This window comes from Giardia intestinalis, chromosome 2, assembly GCF_000002435.2.
Source record: "Giardia intestinalis strain WB C6 chromosome 2, whole genome shotgun sequence".
NCBI classification, from domain to species: domain Eukaryota; phylum Fornicata; order Diplomonadida; family Hexamitidae; genus Giardia; species Giardia duodenalis.
This window is the reverse complement of record NC_051857.1, coordinates 1,316,925-1,334,164: the sequence shown is the minus strand read 5'-3', so window position 1 is coordinate 1,334,164 and position 17,240 is coordinate 1,316,925. Positions and strand designations below refer to the sequence as shown.

Below are 17,240 nucleotides of genomic sequence, written 5' to 3'. Positions count from 1 at the left end.
TGTTACGTCGCCGTAAAATTTTATCTACTTATACTAGCAATTATTAACCAAGAGAGGAAGGTGAAACAGACACCAAGTTTTTCCCTGTGTCTGCTAGTCTCATGCCATGAGCTCTAGCATATACGCCTTCAGGATATTCTGTCGAATTATCTGATTAGACATTTGGACGTGGCCAGTTTCGACTGGCCTCACGATATCCTTTACACTGTCATTGATCTGACAATTAAAGAGCTTCTTGACAGACGCATCCGCATCATCAAGGCGCTCGAAAAGCTTTAGAGTAAACTCGTTCTTCTTTTTCACTTCTACCTCCCGCGTGGGGATGGGAGAGAGGACCTTTCTGTACTTGTTGTAAGATAAAAGGATTGATCTATCAATATTTGAAAAGCCGACAAACGCATATGTGCGCGTCTCATGTCTATAGCTATAGAATTTTGAAAAGATACCCAGGTCATGCGAGATTGGAAGGTAAAAGGCATGCCCTGCCGTTCCTCCCAGAAGGATTCCGAGGTTGTTTGTCATGAACTGCATGCTGGATCCGTTGCAGCATGCACACTGAGGACCGTAGCAGATCAAGGGCTTGATTATGATCGACGAAAGAACAGCCATTTCCGCGGCTATATGCGGCGTTACTCGGGATCCAGGGCTATTGAGTTCCACATCAATGGGAGGGCTATCTTTTCTCGCCGATAAATTGCCGATAGATCCTCTCCGGTTAAGGTCATTTGCTAAAGCTGTTGCATTTTCGCTTGGAACGGCGCTCGGAGTACCATCTGGTCGGAGTACCTCTACAAGCTTCAGATTGGCATAGATGCGGTACACAAGGATAACGTTGTTGATGCAAATGGCCAGTAGCATCTGCCGCACAGGCGTTGAGTCCTCCAGCTCTCTAACTTGGACAACAGTCGTCGCAAGTTTGATTGTGTTGTGACCGATGTTTTCGACAGGAAGACCGATTGTGAATATTCTATAGCGGCAGTTGGGGGTGATTATCCAGATAGATCCATCGCTCAGCGCCAAAAATGCCGCTCCAGGCACTATCTCCTCTTCTGCAAAAACAACAGAAAGAATACGCTGGTCAGAGAAGTAGAGCTTCGCCTTAGCCACCCCTATCGACTGCCAATATATTAAGAGACCCTCGTCATCTGCAGTAATCAAGTATGAATAATTCCTTGAATTTGCAATACAAATGACACCTCCTGTGTGACCCGTTAGGATTGCTCTGGGCGGACAATTCAACCCTTCCATATCTTGGCTGATCATGTATTCGTTGAGCTTCTCGTTAACAAACTTCCTACTGAGCTTTTCTGTGTTGCTCTCACAATAGCACAGGGCTAAGCGGCCAGACGTGAAGATGTAGTCACGTAAATATCCCTCCGTGAACTTTGTCTGGAAGTACCCGGTGGTGAGGACTGATCCGAAATCCAATAACTCTTTACGCCATACTTGGTCTTTGTTTGTACTAGGCGAGCATGAGTGATAGAAGTTGACAGCAGCTTTTGCACAATTACTAACATTGTAAGAGCTGATGACCTCTGTTAAATCTATGCTATAGACAAGAGCATTTCCGTTCGACAGCCCACAGAGAATGATAGACTGTGCGTGGTCAAAGCTTGCAGATGTTATTTGCACATTATTTGGCAACTCTACCTTGTATGTGGTGATAAAGGTTGGCTTCTCCACGATCTTGTCCTTACGCTTGAATATAGACACATCGGCCTCTTTAGTTAGGCCCTTCACCAATTTGGACTGGCCTGTGTGTCGAGTGGTTACGTTAGCAGCGCTGGATGCTCTAGCCTGTGCTTGCTCAGAGTGTGGACTAGAAGTAGTATCAATAGTAAGTGCGGCAATCCTTTTGAGTCGAGAGTTTGTGTGGCCATGAAGTGCACCAGCTGACACAGAACTAGGCCTCTTCTGCACCGAGGACAGGCTTGGTTGTCCCGGCAAGATATCGCCAGAGCTCTCTTCATCGCTGTCATCCTTCAGACTTTGTACATCATATTTGCTGGAATCATATACCCGCTCGAACTGTTGCTCTAAAAGCCAGAGGGAGATGTTTCCGTTGCTGTCTATTGTATAGAGTTTTGTTTTGTAGCGTGCAGCCCGCTCTTGCTCTGTCTTAAGTATAAAGTTTTCTGCTTCCTCTTTCGTACTTGCAGTCACAGAAATGGAGGTCTCATAAAGGATATTTTCTTTCCTGCGAGCGACAACTGGTTTAGGCGGCTCACCTTCTAGAGTAGATGTTGGCACCGGCATCAGTTCGGTATCAAGTATATCTCGTAGAAAGTCAAGCTTCTTAACGACGTTAGGGGCTATTTGACTCACTATATCTATCCCTGTTATGTTACTCGTTCTTCCACCTATCTTCTTCCGCATGTGCATGGCTTGACGAGCAGCTAATCGGGTATATGCAGGCTTCATAGGTTTGAAGGGGATGGTTATGGGAGTAGCTTCTGCCTCCAACTGGAGCTTTCTTTTCGACGCTTGTTTTCCTGCAGACATGCGCTGTTCGGCAATCTTTTCATTGAGCTCTTTCTCTATTTGTAGCGTGTTCTTCTCTACCTCTTCATTCAAACCCTGGAACAAATTGAATTCGAAGTCGTCCTGGTATAGGTCACCTTCTTCGTCGCTACTTGACATGCGAGAGCTTGGACTGTCATGCCTATCATCTTCTGGAACCATTGTAGTCAAGTCACGGTCTTCCCCAGTCAAAATTGTTGTGTGCATGGTGTGAATGGTGGAATCACGTTCATCCACCGTCAGGTCATGGCCGCTTGTTATACTCACATTTGTGTTTGGCACTGTACTCCGAGGCTTCTTCTTGCTTTGGGTTGACTGTGACGAATCCCTCACACTTATGGGAACGTCAGCAAGAATGCTTTCTGTCTTATCTGTCTCAGAGGTAGATGTCCCCGCGTGCTCATCCTCCTCTTCAATTGCTAGCGCTTTGTTGCGTGCGATTAGCGTCTCAATGCTCTGCTCCCGCTCCAAATGGGTTCGTTCAACGATGCTCCCAAGGTCACTCGCAGAAAAGGTTATTAAGTTCCTTGTGTCAGCTGCTGTTATTGGTACTTTGCGCCTGAAGATACCTTGTGCAGAAGGTGGTTGTACAGGGAGTGCCATCTCATTGATAAGGGAGTTAATTGGGCTGCCGCCCTCTGAACCACCCCCTATTCTGTAGGTAATTACTGTTTTAGTATTTGCTGCAGAAAGATCCGGCATGCCATCCACAGAGCTTTTACGAAGCAGGGAAAACTTATTATTTCCATACAACCCCTTGGACACTATTCTCCCACTAAAGTGGGGATGAAATTTGGAGCTTCTGAGTGAGGACGTTTTGTCTTGAAGCCTTTTGGAATGGTCTACTTTATAGACTAGAGAGCGGAACAACTTCTCGGCTTCTAATTCTACACTTGTATCCTTTGAATGCTTGGGCCCGTTTGACTCGTCTCGAAGCGCTTGGGACTCCAAATTAACTCGTGCCTCATAAGTCTTGAAATCCAGATTGCTAAAATATATGTCATTGACGATCCGTACAAATTTGATTCGAACCAAAGATTTCCGCCTGTGTAACTCGTTATAAAGCTCCTTTCTCAGTTGAGAATTTGTTTTGGTCATGTAGCTTGTGCTGTTAGGTGTCGGACGATAGGCCATACTGCGATACGGACGTGCAAATAGCTTCATATGAACGAGGAACTCTTCAGGCAATAACTGATACTTGTTATCTGTCTTTGGCTCATATGTTGAATAAGATGTGCGCATATCTCCTGGCGTGTAGTCCTTTTCAAGGGCTTTCTGCGCAACTTGAGGGATAAAAACCTCAGACGGAGGATTGTAGAAGGATGGTGGCCGCCGTGGTTTGGTGGGTGGTGCGCCTACATTACGAGAAACACCCATCATTATATCCTGAACAACGCTATTAAAGACTCTAGCCAAAGCAAAATTGTACCCCCTATTACGCGCAGCGCTAGATACGGTGTAAGTGCGGCGAGGCATAGTAGTGAATGTCTCGCGATCCTCACCAAGGCCCAGCGGGAGCCTTCTGCCTGGCTGGTCATCCGCCTCTGTAGGTGCATTGCTAACTTCTGGGTCTTGTGCTGTTGCGGTGGGGGAGTGGGTGAAGTCATTGCTATTTGTTTCGTCAGGATTATCACCGTGAACTGCTGGTTGGACGGAGGCTATTGTAGCTGAAGATGCCAATTTAGACAGTCTGTGATAGGCCGGGCTGTTTCTATCTTCTCCCATGTTAAATGCAAATGCAGTGACTCCTGGCTTTGGCGCCATAGTTATGTTGCTAAGTCCAGTGAATGTTCCTTTTGGTCCAAATGCACATGCAGATTGAAACGTAATTAGATTGTCATCTAGCCCCTTAAACAGATCCAGCGTCAAAAGCTCAACTTCATTAAAGCTCAGAGTGGTGTAATAGCTCACATCGATGATGGATACGATATTGGCCCAGTGAGCACGAAGGAGATCACGATCTAAATCAACTGGTTTTATTGCGTTGCATGGATCATGCACATTGTACTTGCTGGGCTCTATTCGGCCATCAAGTCCCACCTGTCGAATCATCGCTATGTCAATATGATTGTCCGGTCTATCGCCTCCCTCTCGCTTATATGCAAGAGTTGAAACTGGATATTCGCGGCGGACCAGTGTAGTCTGAAGTGGCATATTAGTGAGTCTGAGGGGAGCTGCAGATGAGAGAGCTACATCGGGTAAATCGGGTACAATAGTTGATATGTAGTTTGGTGATATAGTATTCTCTTGAGCTGTTTGAATGTTAGAGGGGTTGGTAGATTGTAGGGTAGGGTTAACAGATACGTTCCTACTGGCTGAATCGAAACTAAATTGGCCAGTTGATTGAAAAGATGTGTTCAGGGAAGTTGAGTCGGTGTTGCTCTGTACAAGTTTAGTACTGGGATTTTGAGAGGTATATATTGGATTGTTAATCAGGTTAGGAACATCGTCAAGCGCTGTAACGGGAACTAACTGATAGCCAGTTGTCGACTTGGGCAAGCCAAGACTTCCCATGGGCAGATTAACGACTGCACTGCTCTTCTGTCCAAGCTGAACTTCGCTCTTATGAGGCCCCATATTGCACACTACCTCAGCGTGGTCTAGTGGGTCTTCTGCAGCAACCTCTTTTTTCAGTGAGTCTTTCGGGTCCTCAAGTGCGCTATAAAGCGACTGAGTCTGCTTCTCTTCCTCTCGTTGTCTATGGCGTCGCAGTTTATCCTCTCGAGTTCTCTCGACGCGCTTTGCCTCCTGGTTCACCTCGGCACCAATAAGCTGAAATACCTTGATTTCTCTGCTGCACACTAGGAGAAGAGAGTTCCGCTCATCCCATTCGGCGGTAGTTGGGGTCATATGAGTGCTTATTCGACTGATCTGCTGATAAAGCCGGTTGCTCCAAAGGGACACAGCACCGTTCACCAGAACAATAATAATAAGATCTGATGACTGGGAATAAAAGAGTTTTAAGACAGAAGCAGACTCCTTAAACTCAGCAATCGGTATCGGGGTAACATCGTAATTATATATTCTGATGAGACCGGTGACAGATGAGCAGAACAGTATGTTGCTGTCTGGGTCAAAAGCCAGCGCTGTGACGTCAAAGCCATGAAATGCATGCAGTATGATGCGTGGACGCAGCGTCACAAGGTTCCAGAGGACAACATCTCCGTTACTCAGCCCTGTTACTAAAACATCTGCATTATCATGAGTACTGTGCCACCGCTGGTTGCATGTAATCCATAAGCTCTTCTTGCTGTTCATGAAGCTTGCGATTCCCTTGACGGCTCCCTTCCAGATAGGGGAGATTGCAGAGTCAGAACCAATAGGTTCGATGGAGGAGATTATCTGCTCCACTATTCCTTGCACAATGTCATCTATTGTTGTGCCCTCTGCATTACCGACATCTTCTGAAAAATTACGGGCTGCTGATTGCTTGTTGAGCTGCCTCTTCGTTGAGGCAAAGTCTAAATAGCCCTCTTCGCCCCTTACCTTTATACTGAGATCTCTCTTGAAAAATGCTTTTATGAGATCCTTATTATTCGTTTGGCAGACCTTTGCAATCTCCCCTATCTTGACATGGACGTAGTTAAATAATAACTCTAAATTATATAGTACGTAGAAATTGTAAACACTAATGCTGTGGAAAACTCTCCGCGTATTCGGTCCAAAGTTAGTATACTCATTCAGTGTCCTGTAATTTATGGTTGGCGGCCCATCTGGCAGAAGAGCCTCGAACTTGTTTCTTTCGCCACCCAGTAGAATTGCATCAGCCTTGTTGGTAGTACCAATAAGGAAGGGATCGCCCAAGTAGTTTGTCACGACGGCAGCTGGCTTGAGGATGTCCTCCTTCCCCAGCTGAAAGTATATGGCGTTCGAGGTTGTGGACACAAATAGCTTTGACTTGCACGGGCGTTCGCCGTTACGAGGTGCAATACTTGGAGAAAGATACCCTGGAATGGTCAGAGAAATGGCGAAGTCTAACCCGTTAATGTAGTGCTGCTTGATCTCTCGCTCGTCTGTTGATCGGAATATCGCAGGTGAGGAATCAATATTTAACGCACTTAGATCAAGTGACTTATGCCCTAGATCTATGGTGAATGTATTATTGAATAGATAGTCGTCATAAATACCGAATCCTTCGCTAGTATAAATGTAGTGATCGTTCGTAATGGCAGACCAGAGTCTTGCCTTGATGGGCTGTAGATTGAACTTGTCTAATAAGTCGTTGGCTGTGTTAGTAGGCAGTTGAATAAACAGCATTTTCAGCGTGTCCGCGTATTCGTTTATAGAAAGCATCGACACTGTTCTGGACACAGAGCAGAGTGTATTGAGAGACGTGTCGGCTACCTGTACCTTCTTGATCAGGTCAAAGTCTTTGCTGATACGGTAGAGCCGAACACACCCTCCCTCACAGGAAATAACAAGACAGTCGTTGTCTTTATCGTACACAGCAGCACTCGCCCAAGATGCGACATAAGCAGGGTTAGTAGCCTGAACGTCCCTGACGACATTTGACTTGGTAGACTTCTCCATCTCAGCCATGACTTTGTGTCGCTCTAATCGCTCATAAAGAGGATTGACATACTCTGTAACTGCGATGTTTGTTGATGCTCGAACCTGCCGAAGAATGGCGGCATCTGACAATTTGACTATTTGCCTGGTCCGCTCAAGATTTTGCTCAGCCTTTGTGTCTCCTTGCGAGGCCTGTAGGTACTGTGCCTTCAGCTTAGACAGTGGATGCTCCACCGCGTGAGCTTCGTTATCAAACTCGTGCTTATTAAATCGCGTACGTTGATAAGATGAGGTATTCTGCTTACTGGGGGGTGGTGGGGCTTGAGCTGAGAGAGATGCCGGGCGGGAAAGCATCTTCATCCGTGCGGCAAGCGTTCCCTCTTTGGAAGAAGTAGCATTTAGATATTGCTGATCTTCGTCTGTATCATTAAGTCGTGGTAGCCTCTGATTGGGTCGGGCACTGACATCCCGCTGCTGCTTTCTGGATGAGTCCCCCAATACCGCTGAATTTGAGAGATGCTGGGCAATATACATGCTTGAATGCATTGCTCTATTTGAGCTCGGCCGCTGGAGAGCCGAGAATGCTCTTCCTTGTTGAGAGGATCCTGTACCGCTTACCGCTCTGGCCGTGCCACTGATAGTGCGGCCAACATACTTGCTCCCACCGAATCCATCACGATAGTCAGGAATGCTCATATCTGCTGTCTCGTATGGTGGTTCGCTTGTGACTACAGAGTCTGCCCAGTCCTTGTGGACCCGCTGATGTGTCCGGCCAGAAGCTAAAGGATCTGTCCCTAGATTTGCTCCAGGTACATCAGCGGCGTCTTCATTGGCTGCGCTGGCCCCACTAAGCCCAAATTCTTCCTTGATCCTTTTAATAACTCTAGAGTTGCCAATAAGTAGTGTCTTATTGGAGTACTTTGTCCTGGCTTGCTCGATATTTTTCTGCAGTTCGAGCTCCTTCTGACGGTCCTGCTCCTCTTCCTCGATGAGGTCTTGAACGAATTTTGGTCCATAGTGCGCCAGCACCTCTGGTTTCAGGGTTCTCTTGATCTTAGTCCCGCGTGGCCTGAGTGAAACAAGAGCATTATCTGTCTCCCTTATAGCTGTGACTAGTGAATATGTGAAGCTATCCTTGTAGGCTTCTGGCCGCGACTCTTTGTCCTCCACAATCAGCCTTGGTAAGTTGGTATTGTCCTTTAATGGAAGAACAGTTTTATCAGTGTCCGGATTGGTTAGTGACCTAATCAAGGAAAAGTCCACCTTATTATGGGTTAGCTCTTGTGCTTCTGTGCCTCCTATTGATTGTATGTCGGCATCAGACGCCTTTAGATAAGAGCTGATTGAATTATCTGTGTTGCTCAACTTTATGAGCCACGAAATATCTTCTGCATGAAGGTCATAAAGAGACATTCTATCAAGGAATTTTGTGAGATTTAAAATTGTATCGATAGCCCGCTTTGTTCGCCCATCACTAGAGAAATCAGCTCTATGCTTTGCCGTCAGAATGTGACCTCTTTGGTGGTCACCCTTGGCGTCCTGTCCGTCTGCAGACGCTTTTCCAGCGGGATCGCTCAGCTCTGTGAGGTCATACAAAAGCTTCTCAAAAAAATCTCGATTCAATCCGAAGTGATGAGTCGCAATCTCATCTAATTTTAAGATATACTCTAAATGCTTCATCTGGCCCAAAGACAGGTTCAGGTGTGGTGGCAGCCAAAACTGAGCTAAGTTATCGCGAGAACAAGTCATGTAGATATCGAGCCCTTCAACATAGAGACAGGTGTCTATTGTTAACCTGTGGCAGAAAGAGTCCGGGGTGGGCACAGGCTCGAGCCGAATCCCTAGCTGTTGTTCAGAGATAGACCCTGCACGCGCATTCAGATAGTTGAGAAGGTCTAGCCAATGGATGGTGCACTGTGCGTAAATGGCACATGCCGCATCCAGAGGAAAATCCGTTCGCAAAGGACTCCGAATATCTGAGAAGGAGGAGATAAGATCATCGTAAAGGTAGTGGGTTTTGTTTGGTGTACCCTTGCATAGAAGATTAAATATTTCCGTAGAAACGTGTGGGGAAAGGTTCATAGCAATCTTCATAGTATTGACAAAGTTCGAATAGGACAGGCTTCTATCTTCCTTATCCGTGGGTGATGTTCTCTCTACTGCCTGATAATTGTTCTGTCCTTGTGATAGTATGCGCGTAATAGTCCGTGATCGCGGGATTTGAACAGAGCTCGGATTAACATACTTTCTGCGATATGTTTTTACGCTACTGATAGCTTCCTTTGTTAAGTTGCTAGCTATATGACTGATCGTTGGGTCGCTTTGTTGGTTCATCTTTGCCACTTGGGGTCGGTGGAATGAAAGAAACTCACCTATGGGGACGTCACTAACAAAGATGGCCTCAAGAACAGCCAAAGCCTCGTCAGAGAGGTTTCTAAAATGAGAATCTATGGATAACATGGTTTCATCCCGCGCGTCGTTCAAGGCCTCGTCCTGCTCTATTTCCTCTAGTGAACGCAATGAGTAATATACCTTATGTCCATTTTCATATCCATCATAAAAGGTTTGGTGCACTTCTCTATCCATAATCACTTTGCTTGTTGTTTTCCAGATTTTATTTTTTGCCGGCGAGAGCTGCGATTTACAGCCATGCAGGGTAAAGTTTCGCAGAATCCGTTTGCTGCAGGACGAACTAACGATGGAACCGCCTCGCCAGGCCCTGGATACTATTATAGCTCGGCAGCACCCGTAAACCACAAGCAGGCTTTATCTACTTCCAAAAAGGGCTCTGCAAGCTTCGCAAGCACAACAAAGCGATTTCCACTTAGACATGCTCACTGGGGCATGCCGGGGCCTTCACACTATAACCCTAATGCGGAGCCCCTCTTCTACCCGTCCATTAAAGCCGACCCTAGACACCCCTCTGCAAGCTTTCTGGCTGTTGGGCGTGACCACCCTTTTGGTAATCAAGCTGTCGAGGAGACCCCTGCGCCGGGCCAATATAATACGCAAGCATATGGGGCTGTGACCACAGGCCTCCAATCTTACAACATTATTTACACAAACACGTGTCGTCCAGAGGGTACCATTCCTTCCGAATATAAAAGGCTTAAGGACGCGGCACGTAAGCAGAATAAATCCGTTTCACAGTATGTTATAGAGAACGATCCTCTCTATAACCCTCTTCCAGAGCGTCTGCAGGAGAATGCTCTGACGGCAGAGGAACGCTTCAATCCAGAGAACCGAGACAAGGAGCTTGAGAAGCGTGCATCCAACCTCATTTCCCCACACGTCCAGTATCGAGCATATCTGAAGGAAATAGCCCAGCACTTTAACATTGACCTCCCTAGTTCTCGTGAGTTCATTCAGAACGAGATCAACGCTGACCTTGCTGAGTCTCCAACTTATGCACACATCCGGAACAAGCGTACATCAGCGGCTTCTGCCCCGTTGCCGGCCAGTACCTCGAAATCAAAAGGCACCATAGACCCGGGATCATCTACGCGCGTAGTCCGTGGCTTCAAAGGCAAAACTTTGACTGGCAGGATTGCCGGCTCTTCTACAACTTACATAAAGAAGCCTGTCACAATCGCGGGGTCCATGGGCTTGGCGTACTTACTAGACAAGCCTGACGAGCAGACCCAGATAGGGGCTAACATAAGTAAGGAACAAAGAAAGAAGCTAGAGACATACGAGAAGCTCATTGAGGACGCTCCGAGCAGCATGAAGGAGAATGTCGGTATTCCGCCCCCTGGACAATACAGGCCTGCATTCGGATTGGCCACAGCAAACCAGGACACAATATTACGTGAGCACAGGATATCTTACAACCATGACAAGATAAAAAGAGAAGAGAAGACACTCCACGGGCCAGGAGAGTATACTGTCCAGGACTCGTTTACTAGGCGTCGTTCAGAAAGCATACCTGCATTACATAGTGCCTCGGAGCGGTTTAAGGCTACATCTTCCACTGAAACACCAGGCCCAGGGACATATGACATACTTCGTGATCTAAGTGCCCACAAGAGCTTTATGCTCAATGAAGACCGCAAGTTCGTTATAATGTGATAGTTATCAAAGACAACCTGAAGTCGACGCATCTCTCAGGGACTCAGGGGACACCAAGAATTATACAAACCACAGGCTAAGAATGCACAGTTCGTTGTATCCGAGAGTAACGCGGCCTGTCTGCGAGGGGTCGAATTTCTGCAAGATTGAATAATTTAAGCAACACAATGACGCTGCAGCCAGGAACTGAGGGTATTCTAGCGCCCCGCGATTGCCACTATCAAACGCTCCTATGAGAGCCACTGCTGTCTGGGGCGTTACACTAAATCCAATTTGGTTGAGTGCGTTTGGAAGCTCGCTGGCGCTCAATGCCCCGCTATTATCCCTATCGAACTGCTGGAACACCTGGTTGCAGTGCAGAACAAAGCGGTCAACGTAGACGAATCCTTCGAACGTAATGCTTGGCTTGGAAGAAACACATCGAATAAGGGACTTGGCAGCCGCAATTGGGAAGCGGAACGAAGACGTAGAGAAGGCCGCAACCAGCTCGTCAAATGTAATGCTCCCCGACTTGTCTGCGTCCAGAAGACTGAAGCGGTAGCGGAGCTCTTCTATCTCTTTGGGGGTGGCCTTATCACGATACTTAGAAGAAAGGTAGTTCATGGGGCACCCAGCTGACTTTTTGTTTGGATTCTTGTGATTCTTGTGATTCTTGTACTAGTTAAAAAAGAGCACACCTGTACATTACTATCCCCTTTCCTTTATGTCTAGAGCGATAGAACGTCTAAACGAAGAAAGAAAACACATAAAAAGGGAGCTTCCGCCAGGTTTTTTCTCAAAGCCACTGCCCAAGAAGACGGGGACTACTGTTTTACCCAACGAGCTGGACCTTTTCCGATGGATTTGTGGGGTTCCGGGCAAGAAGGGTACCATATGGGAAGGTTGCACTTTACGTGTATATATGTTCTTTCCGGAAGACTACCCAATTGCACCGCCTAAGGTGCAGTTTGACCCCACCCTCTTCCACCCTAATGTCTACCCCTCCGGGAGCGTTTGTCTTTCCATCCTGTCCTATGAGTGGAAGCCCTCGATCACGATCAAGGAGATCCTTTTGGGTCTGCAGGTGCTCCTTGATGAGCCAAATCTTCAATCTCCAGCTCAACACGAGGCCTTCCAACTTCGCAGGGAAGACCTCACGGCATACAATAAACGCATCCGTGCCATTGTTGAAGAAAATCCCAGCTCAGAATTTGAGAGACGTGTGAAGAATATAGTTATGTCCGGGGAGTTTAGAACTTGCCCCCGGCCACCACCAAAGAATGACGACATAGCCATAGATTGAGTGGATAGATTTTGGCCTTGGCCTTGGCCTTGACCTCGGCCTTGGCCTTGGCCCGGTTTGATCTCAAGAGTCAAGAGTCAAGAGCCAGGAGTCAAGAGTAAAAATTGATCTTTTGCTCTTCCATTCTACGATGGTTGTGGAACCACCAACGCTCATCGAGTGCTTCAAGGGCTCGTCAAAGCCTGTGCGTACCTGCTCTTTTGAGGCAGAGTCGCGGCAGCTGAGCAGCGCAGGTGATGATCGCACAATCATGATATGGAATCTCACTCCACCAATCAGAGCCTTTAAGTTTGTAGGGCACAACGATACTGTAGTGGGCTCCGCATACTGTCCCACACAGAGTCTTTTGGCCACTGCTTCCTTTGATAAGTCCGTTAGACTATGGACCCCTAATATACATGGTAATAGCATCTTTCGCAAGGTTCATACAGCACGTATCCGAGATGTCAGCTTCTCTATCGATGGGAGAACTATTGTCACCTGCTCAGACGATAAATCTATCAAGCTTTTCGATACAACTAATGTACAGTTTAGAGTCTGCCTCAGTGGACATACAAACTGGGTTTACAGTGCTCGGCTCAGCCCAGATGGCCGTCTGATAGCTTCTGTTTCTGACGACCTTTCTTTGCGCATCTGGGATACGCGTACTCTGAGCTGCGTTCAAGCCATCACCAACGACAACGGACTCTCATTGAATCCTCGCGTCATACGGTGGTCTCCAGATGGCACAACAGTGGCTACTGGCTGTACCCAAGACGTACAGCTTTGGGATGTGCGGTCTAGTACCCTTTTGCAGCACTACTCCTGTCACACCAATCAAGTGACATGCCTGGACTTCCACCCCAACGGCAAATACATGATATCTACTGGCAGTGACGGCACAGCCCGCATCCTCGACCTTGTGCAGGGTCGTTCTCTGTATACCGTCCGTGGACACGAAGGTGGGGTGAACTGTATATCTTTCTGCCCGGACGGAAGCGTCTTCGCAACGGGCGGGGACGATGGAAGGGTGATGCTCTTCGAGCTAGGTGTCTAGATTTGTAGTAAACGGTAGCGCTCAGCGTGCATTCCTAATGAAGTGTTTGAAATGCCATAGAGACAATTTACTCATGTGTACCTAAAAAGACTCAAAAGAATAGGCGATACAGGCCCAGAAGAAGACAGATGATACTAATGGCGTAATGCAACCGCAGGCCAATAACTGCGCTCTTGTACAAGGTCCCCCGAAAGCCAGTTTTCTCCTGGAAGACAATCGATTTAAACCGGGGCATCCTGGCGATGTAACTGCAGCAACAAACGAATAGAACCGCGAATATCAGGAAGCCGTCTAAGCACCAGACACTGGTCATATCTAATGAAAAATTTACTCCGTTTTTTGCAATTGGAATGACTGAGGGAATGACTAAGGACGGTCTGAAGACCCTCATGCTGCGCTTCCTAATAGGCCAGATGGAGGAGATACAGAATCCTACGCTAATGGAGTTAGTAGGTCTTTCTCACACCAAGCTTTCCGGTCTTTACTGGGTCCTTTGCTCTATCTTTATATTACATGGACGACAGCCTACGGACGTATTTCTGCAGCAACTGGTTCCTGGCACAGTGATTACTATTGATCGCCTGCATCAATTTGTCAAGGATTGTCTGGTTGTGCAACCCACAAAGGGAAATCAGAGTGAAATAGCAGGATTCAGCGGCAGCCCGGGTCATGACATGCACCTGGTGCATACAACTTCAGGACTGCAGTGTCTGCTCCTGTTAAACAAATTTTCAGAAACCGTTTCCCCAGAACTTGGTGTTACCTTGGCCAACACCATTATCGATCTACAGGCAGAAGATGGAGGCTTTTATGGAGATTACACTAAGGAGAGAGATACACGGTTCTGCTACTGTGCAGTTCTCAGTCTCACAATCTTACTCAAACGGGTGCCCTCTCTAATTGGGCTTCATTTGAATAACTTGATAGATGTAGATGCCCTTCGCTCCTACCTTCTTCGGTGTTTGAATTCAGATGGTGGCTTCGGAACTACCCCCGGGGACGAGTCACACGGTGGACAAACATTTTGCTGCGTGGCAACTATGCACCTGCTGGACAGTCTGCACTTGATACCAAATATCCAGAGAAGCCTCTTTCTATTATCTAATAGGCAATGTGCTAACGGGGGTCTCTGTGGTAGACCTGATAAGGAGCCGGACACATGCTATTCTTGGTGGATAGGGTCTCCTGCTTACATCCTCCTCGACTACCTTCTTAACGCAAATAACAGTCGTGCTGCTGAGTGGGATGAGAAGTGCGTTGATAATATAAAGGCAAAGATGATCTTCAACATCGACGCGCTGTTACGCTTCATTACCGTTTGTATTAACCCAAAGGTGTCCGGTGTTGCAGACAGGCCAGAAAACTACCCTGATGAGTACCACACGTTCTTCTCTCTCGCGGCCATGAGCCTCTTTAATGTTACCCTACCAGGCTTGGGCAAGCTCTGTCCCATGCATCCGTCCCTTGCTCTTCCCATTTCTATATGCTGTCGACTCTTCGACGGAGAGCGTATGTACAGCATGGATTCTCGTCGAAGTTCGTCTGTGGGAAGTAGCATCCGTGTGACACCCCATCTAAGATCCATCAAGGGGTCACTATGCACGCCAGCCCCTTCAACAGCGACTACATCGCTGTCTCTTCGCGCTTCTACAAACAGAGCTTCTAATTACACACATTCTAGCCTTCAACATGTCCCCGAACGCCTCTCTTCTAGTCAGGAAAACTCTCCGCGAGATTTCAAAAATCTCAAAAAAAATCTCATAAAGAGTGCTGAGGATTCTGAACTCATGGCGAGCCGGTGCGCCCCTCCTATCAGCGAAGCAGCAAATGATCTTGTGTGTCCAATTGATCGTTCAGAGAATATCAGCCAAGAGAGCGTCTCTACACAGCAACCCAATAACCAACTACCTCCGATAGATCTTCAGGCACGCAGAGACGCATCGTCCATGCTTTTTGAGGCCCGAGGGCCTACAGCACATGGGTCCTCTGTGTTCGACGCAAAGATATATGAGCTCCGCAAAATCTCAGCTCTGTTGGCTATGGAAGGTAAAACTGTGGCAGGCATTTATGAGTACTTACTTACAAATAGTAACGGCCCAATTCCACCCAGTCTACTTTCTGGAAGCTCGGCCCTCAATGTGTCCGTCGGAGACGGAGAGCATCAACCCTCAGCAATGCTTCTATCTACAGTAATAAACAAAGGCCCCGAGGTGGTTTATCTAACCCAGCGACAGGCACAGCTTAGCGACGATGCAGAGGTTCGTATCGACAAAGGAGATGATAGATCCTTTTCGACGGGCATGCCTGCCCTTAGTGCTAGCGAATCTCGGGCCATTAATGTCCTTTTGATGAGTGCATCTAAAGAGAAGCCCCAGCAGTCGGTGTATGAAGACACTGACGGCTGCACCGATCTTAACCCCGCTGCCCTCGATCCCCTGTTAGATACTGCACCTGGTCTAGCTGACACTCAGGATGCTATAGAGGGACTCCCCTGTCCTGCAAGTGGCTTCAGCAGCGATTTTGGCTTTGCTAGAATCTCCTCTGTCTTAAACGTTAAGGCACCTAGTGCCGCTGTGAAACTCGATCGGCAAGATAAGGTCACATTTGCAAGTCCTCTTTACAAAACTCAAAAAAAGGATGAGATCCAATCAGGAAAGGCTGTCAATCGTCAGAATTTGCTGGACAATAATACCTTTGAGAAGCTGTTCACAAGTACCTTTGCGGGGGACCAGCAGCAATCTGGCCTTACCGACTCTCAAATTATCAACACGTTTGTCGACACTGAGCTCTCTCACCAACCATCTATCTACGCCTACCAGACCGGGACAAGGAATTTCTTTGACTCTTTATCAATCCAAGATCACAATGACCCAAGTGTTTTATTTAAGGTTTGTAATAAGCAGGATCTTCCATCTGACATTCTGATGAATTTGCTTCCTAGTGGGGTAATGGGGCGCTCAGGGCTAGATTCATTTCGAGATAGGGAGACAGGTCATACGCTGTCACACAAACAGAATCTACGAGCCAACGCCACAGCATCCGTCCTCTTCACAGAACCGCCGATGGGAGCGGGTCTTCGGCGCAATAAGCAACGACAGTCTTCGTTCTTATACCAGGCCAACCAAGTGTCATCAGACATGCTCGCTGCACGGATGCACCACAAGGCAAGGACAGAGGGAGCCCCTCGAGATCATGCCAAAGATGTACACCATAGGACATTCTCTACGGGTGTGCTGTCCAGCGTCACTCAGCAAATGATTGCACGAATTCTTGGAGACACGCCTGATAAAATCCAGCAACTTCCGCTCCAGAAGAGCGTCGTTCGCACTGATGGAGATTCTAAGGTGAGTCAGAAATTCAATGCGGCTGGGGGACTCAACATTGGCACACTAGTCAGTAACGCTTCTCTTGACATCTCACGCATTCACACACTTGTCCAAACTCCATCCAGAAGGGAGCATGTTGTACCCGATGCAGACACGTTCCACGAGACGTCTGTGGGTATGCTTCACAAGGGTACTGAAGCTGTGGATCACGAGGCCGACGTGGACAGCGAAGTAAAGGAGCCTGGCCCAAGCAATATGAGTGATATCGCCCCGAATCTGGACGGCGATGCACCCGGGTCGTCCCTCTTCAACTCTAAGAGTCAGAGTAGCGTAGAGAAGGGTGCACACACTCAAGATACTGGCACATGTGACGAGAAGGATGATAATAATGAGTTGGTAATTAGCGAAGTCATATAGCTTCTCGCACAAATGCATTTCTGCGTTCTAACCATGCTTTTATACAAATATTAATAAGGCAATATGCACGTACATATTTACA

At 47.4% G+C, this 17,240-nt stretch overlaps 7 protein-coding genes across 7 annotated transcripts; 4 read left to right on the top strand and 3 right to left on the bottom strand.

The window, feature by feature from the left end:
• Window positions 1-99: 99 nt before the first annotated feature.
• On the bottom strand, window positions 100-9,615 carry GL50803_0017080 (uncharacterized protein; the record flags this gene model as incomplete). The annotated part of the gene is made up of 1 exon (XM_001704589.1): window positions 100-9,615. One exon carries the CDS (start codon window positions 9,613-9,615, stop codon window positions 100-102), a length of 9,516 nt encoding a protein of 3,171 aa, XP_001704641.1.
• A 63-nt stretch (window positions 9,616-9,678) lies between these two features.
• Window positions 9,679-11,097, top strand: GL50803_0017081 (uncharacterized protein; the record flags this gene model as incomplete). The annotated part of the gene is made up of 1 exon (XM_001704590.2): window positions 9,679-11,097. One exon carries the CDS (start codon window positions 9,679-9,681, stop codon window positions 11,095-11,097), a length of 1,419 nt encoding a protein of 472 aa, XP_001704642.2.
• A 60-nt stretch (window positions 11,098-11,157) lies between these two features.
• On the bottom strand, window positions 11,158-11,700 carry GL50803_002933 (Programmed cell death protein-like protein; the record flags this gene model as incomplete). The annotated part of the gene is made up of 1 exon (XM_001704591.1): window positions 11,158-11,700. One exon carries the CDS (start codon window positions 11,698-11,700, stop codon window positions 11,158-11,160), a length of 543 nt encoding a protein of 180 aa, XP_001704643.1.
• Window positions 11,701-11,800: 100 nt separating this feature from the next.
• Window positions 11,801-12,379, top strand: GL50803_0024068 (Ubiquitin-conjugating enzyme; the record flags this gene model as incomplete). Its single annotated transcript, XM_001704592.1, has 1 exon — window positions 11,801-12,379. The coding sequence occupies one exon, from the start codon at window positions 11,801-11,803 to the stop codon at window positions 12,377-12,379; it is 579 nt and encodes a 192-aa protein (XP_001704644.1).
• Window positions 12,380-12,509: 130 nt separating this feature from the next.
• Window positions 12,510-13,415, top strand: GL50803_0033762 (WD40 repeat protein; the record flags this gene model as incomplete). Its single annotated transcript, XM_001704593.1, has 1 exon — window positions 12,510-13,415. One exon carries the CDS (start codon window positions 12,510-12,512, stop codon window positions 13,413-13,415), a length of 906 nt encoding a protein of 301 aa, XP_001704645.1.
• A 91-nt stretch (window positions 13,416-13,506) lies between these two features.
• GL50803_0034850 (uncharacterized protein) lies at window positions 13,507-13,728 on the bottom strand (the record flags this gene model as incomplete). The annotated part of the gene is made up of 1 exon (XM_038046077.1): window positions 13,507-13,728. The coding sequence occupies one exon, from the start codon at window positions 13,726-13,728 to the stop codon at window positions 13,507-13,509; it is 222 nt and encodes a 73-aa protein (XP_037901755.1).
• A 37-nt stretch (window positions 13,729-13,765) lies between these two features.
• On the top strand, window positions 13,766-17,158 carry GL50803_0017082 (Rab geranylgeranyltransferase; the record flags this gene model as incomplete). Its single annotated transcript, XM_001704595.1, has 1 exon — window positions 13,766-17,158. The coding sequence occupies one exon, from the start codon at window positions 13,766-13,768 to the stop codon at window positions 17,156-17,158; it is 3,393 nt and encodes a 1,130-aa protein (XP_001704647.1).
• Window positions 17,159-17,240: the final 82 nt, after the last annotated feature.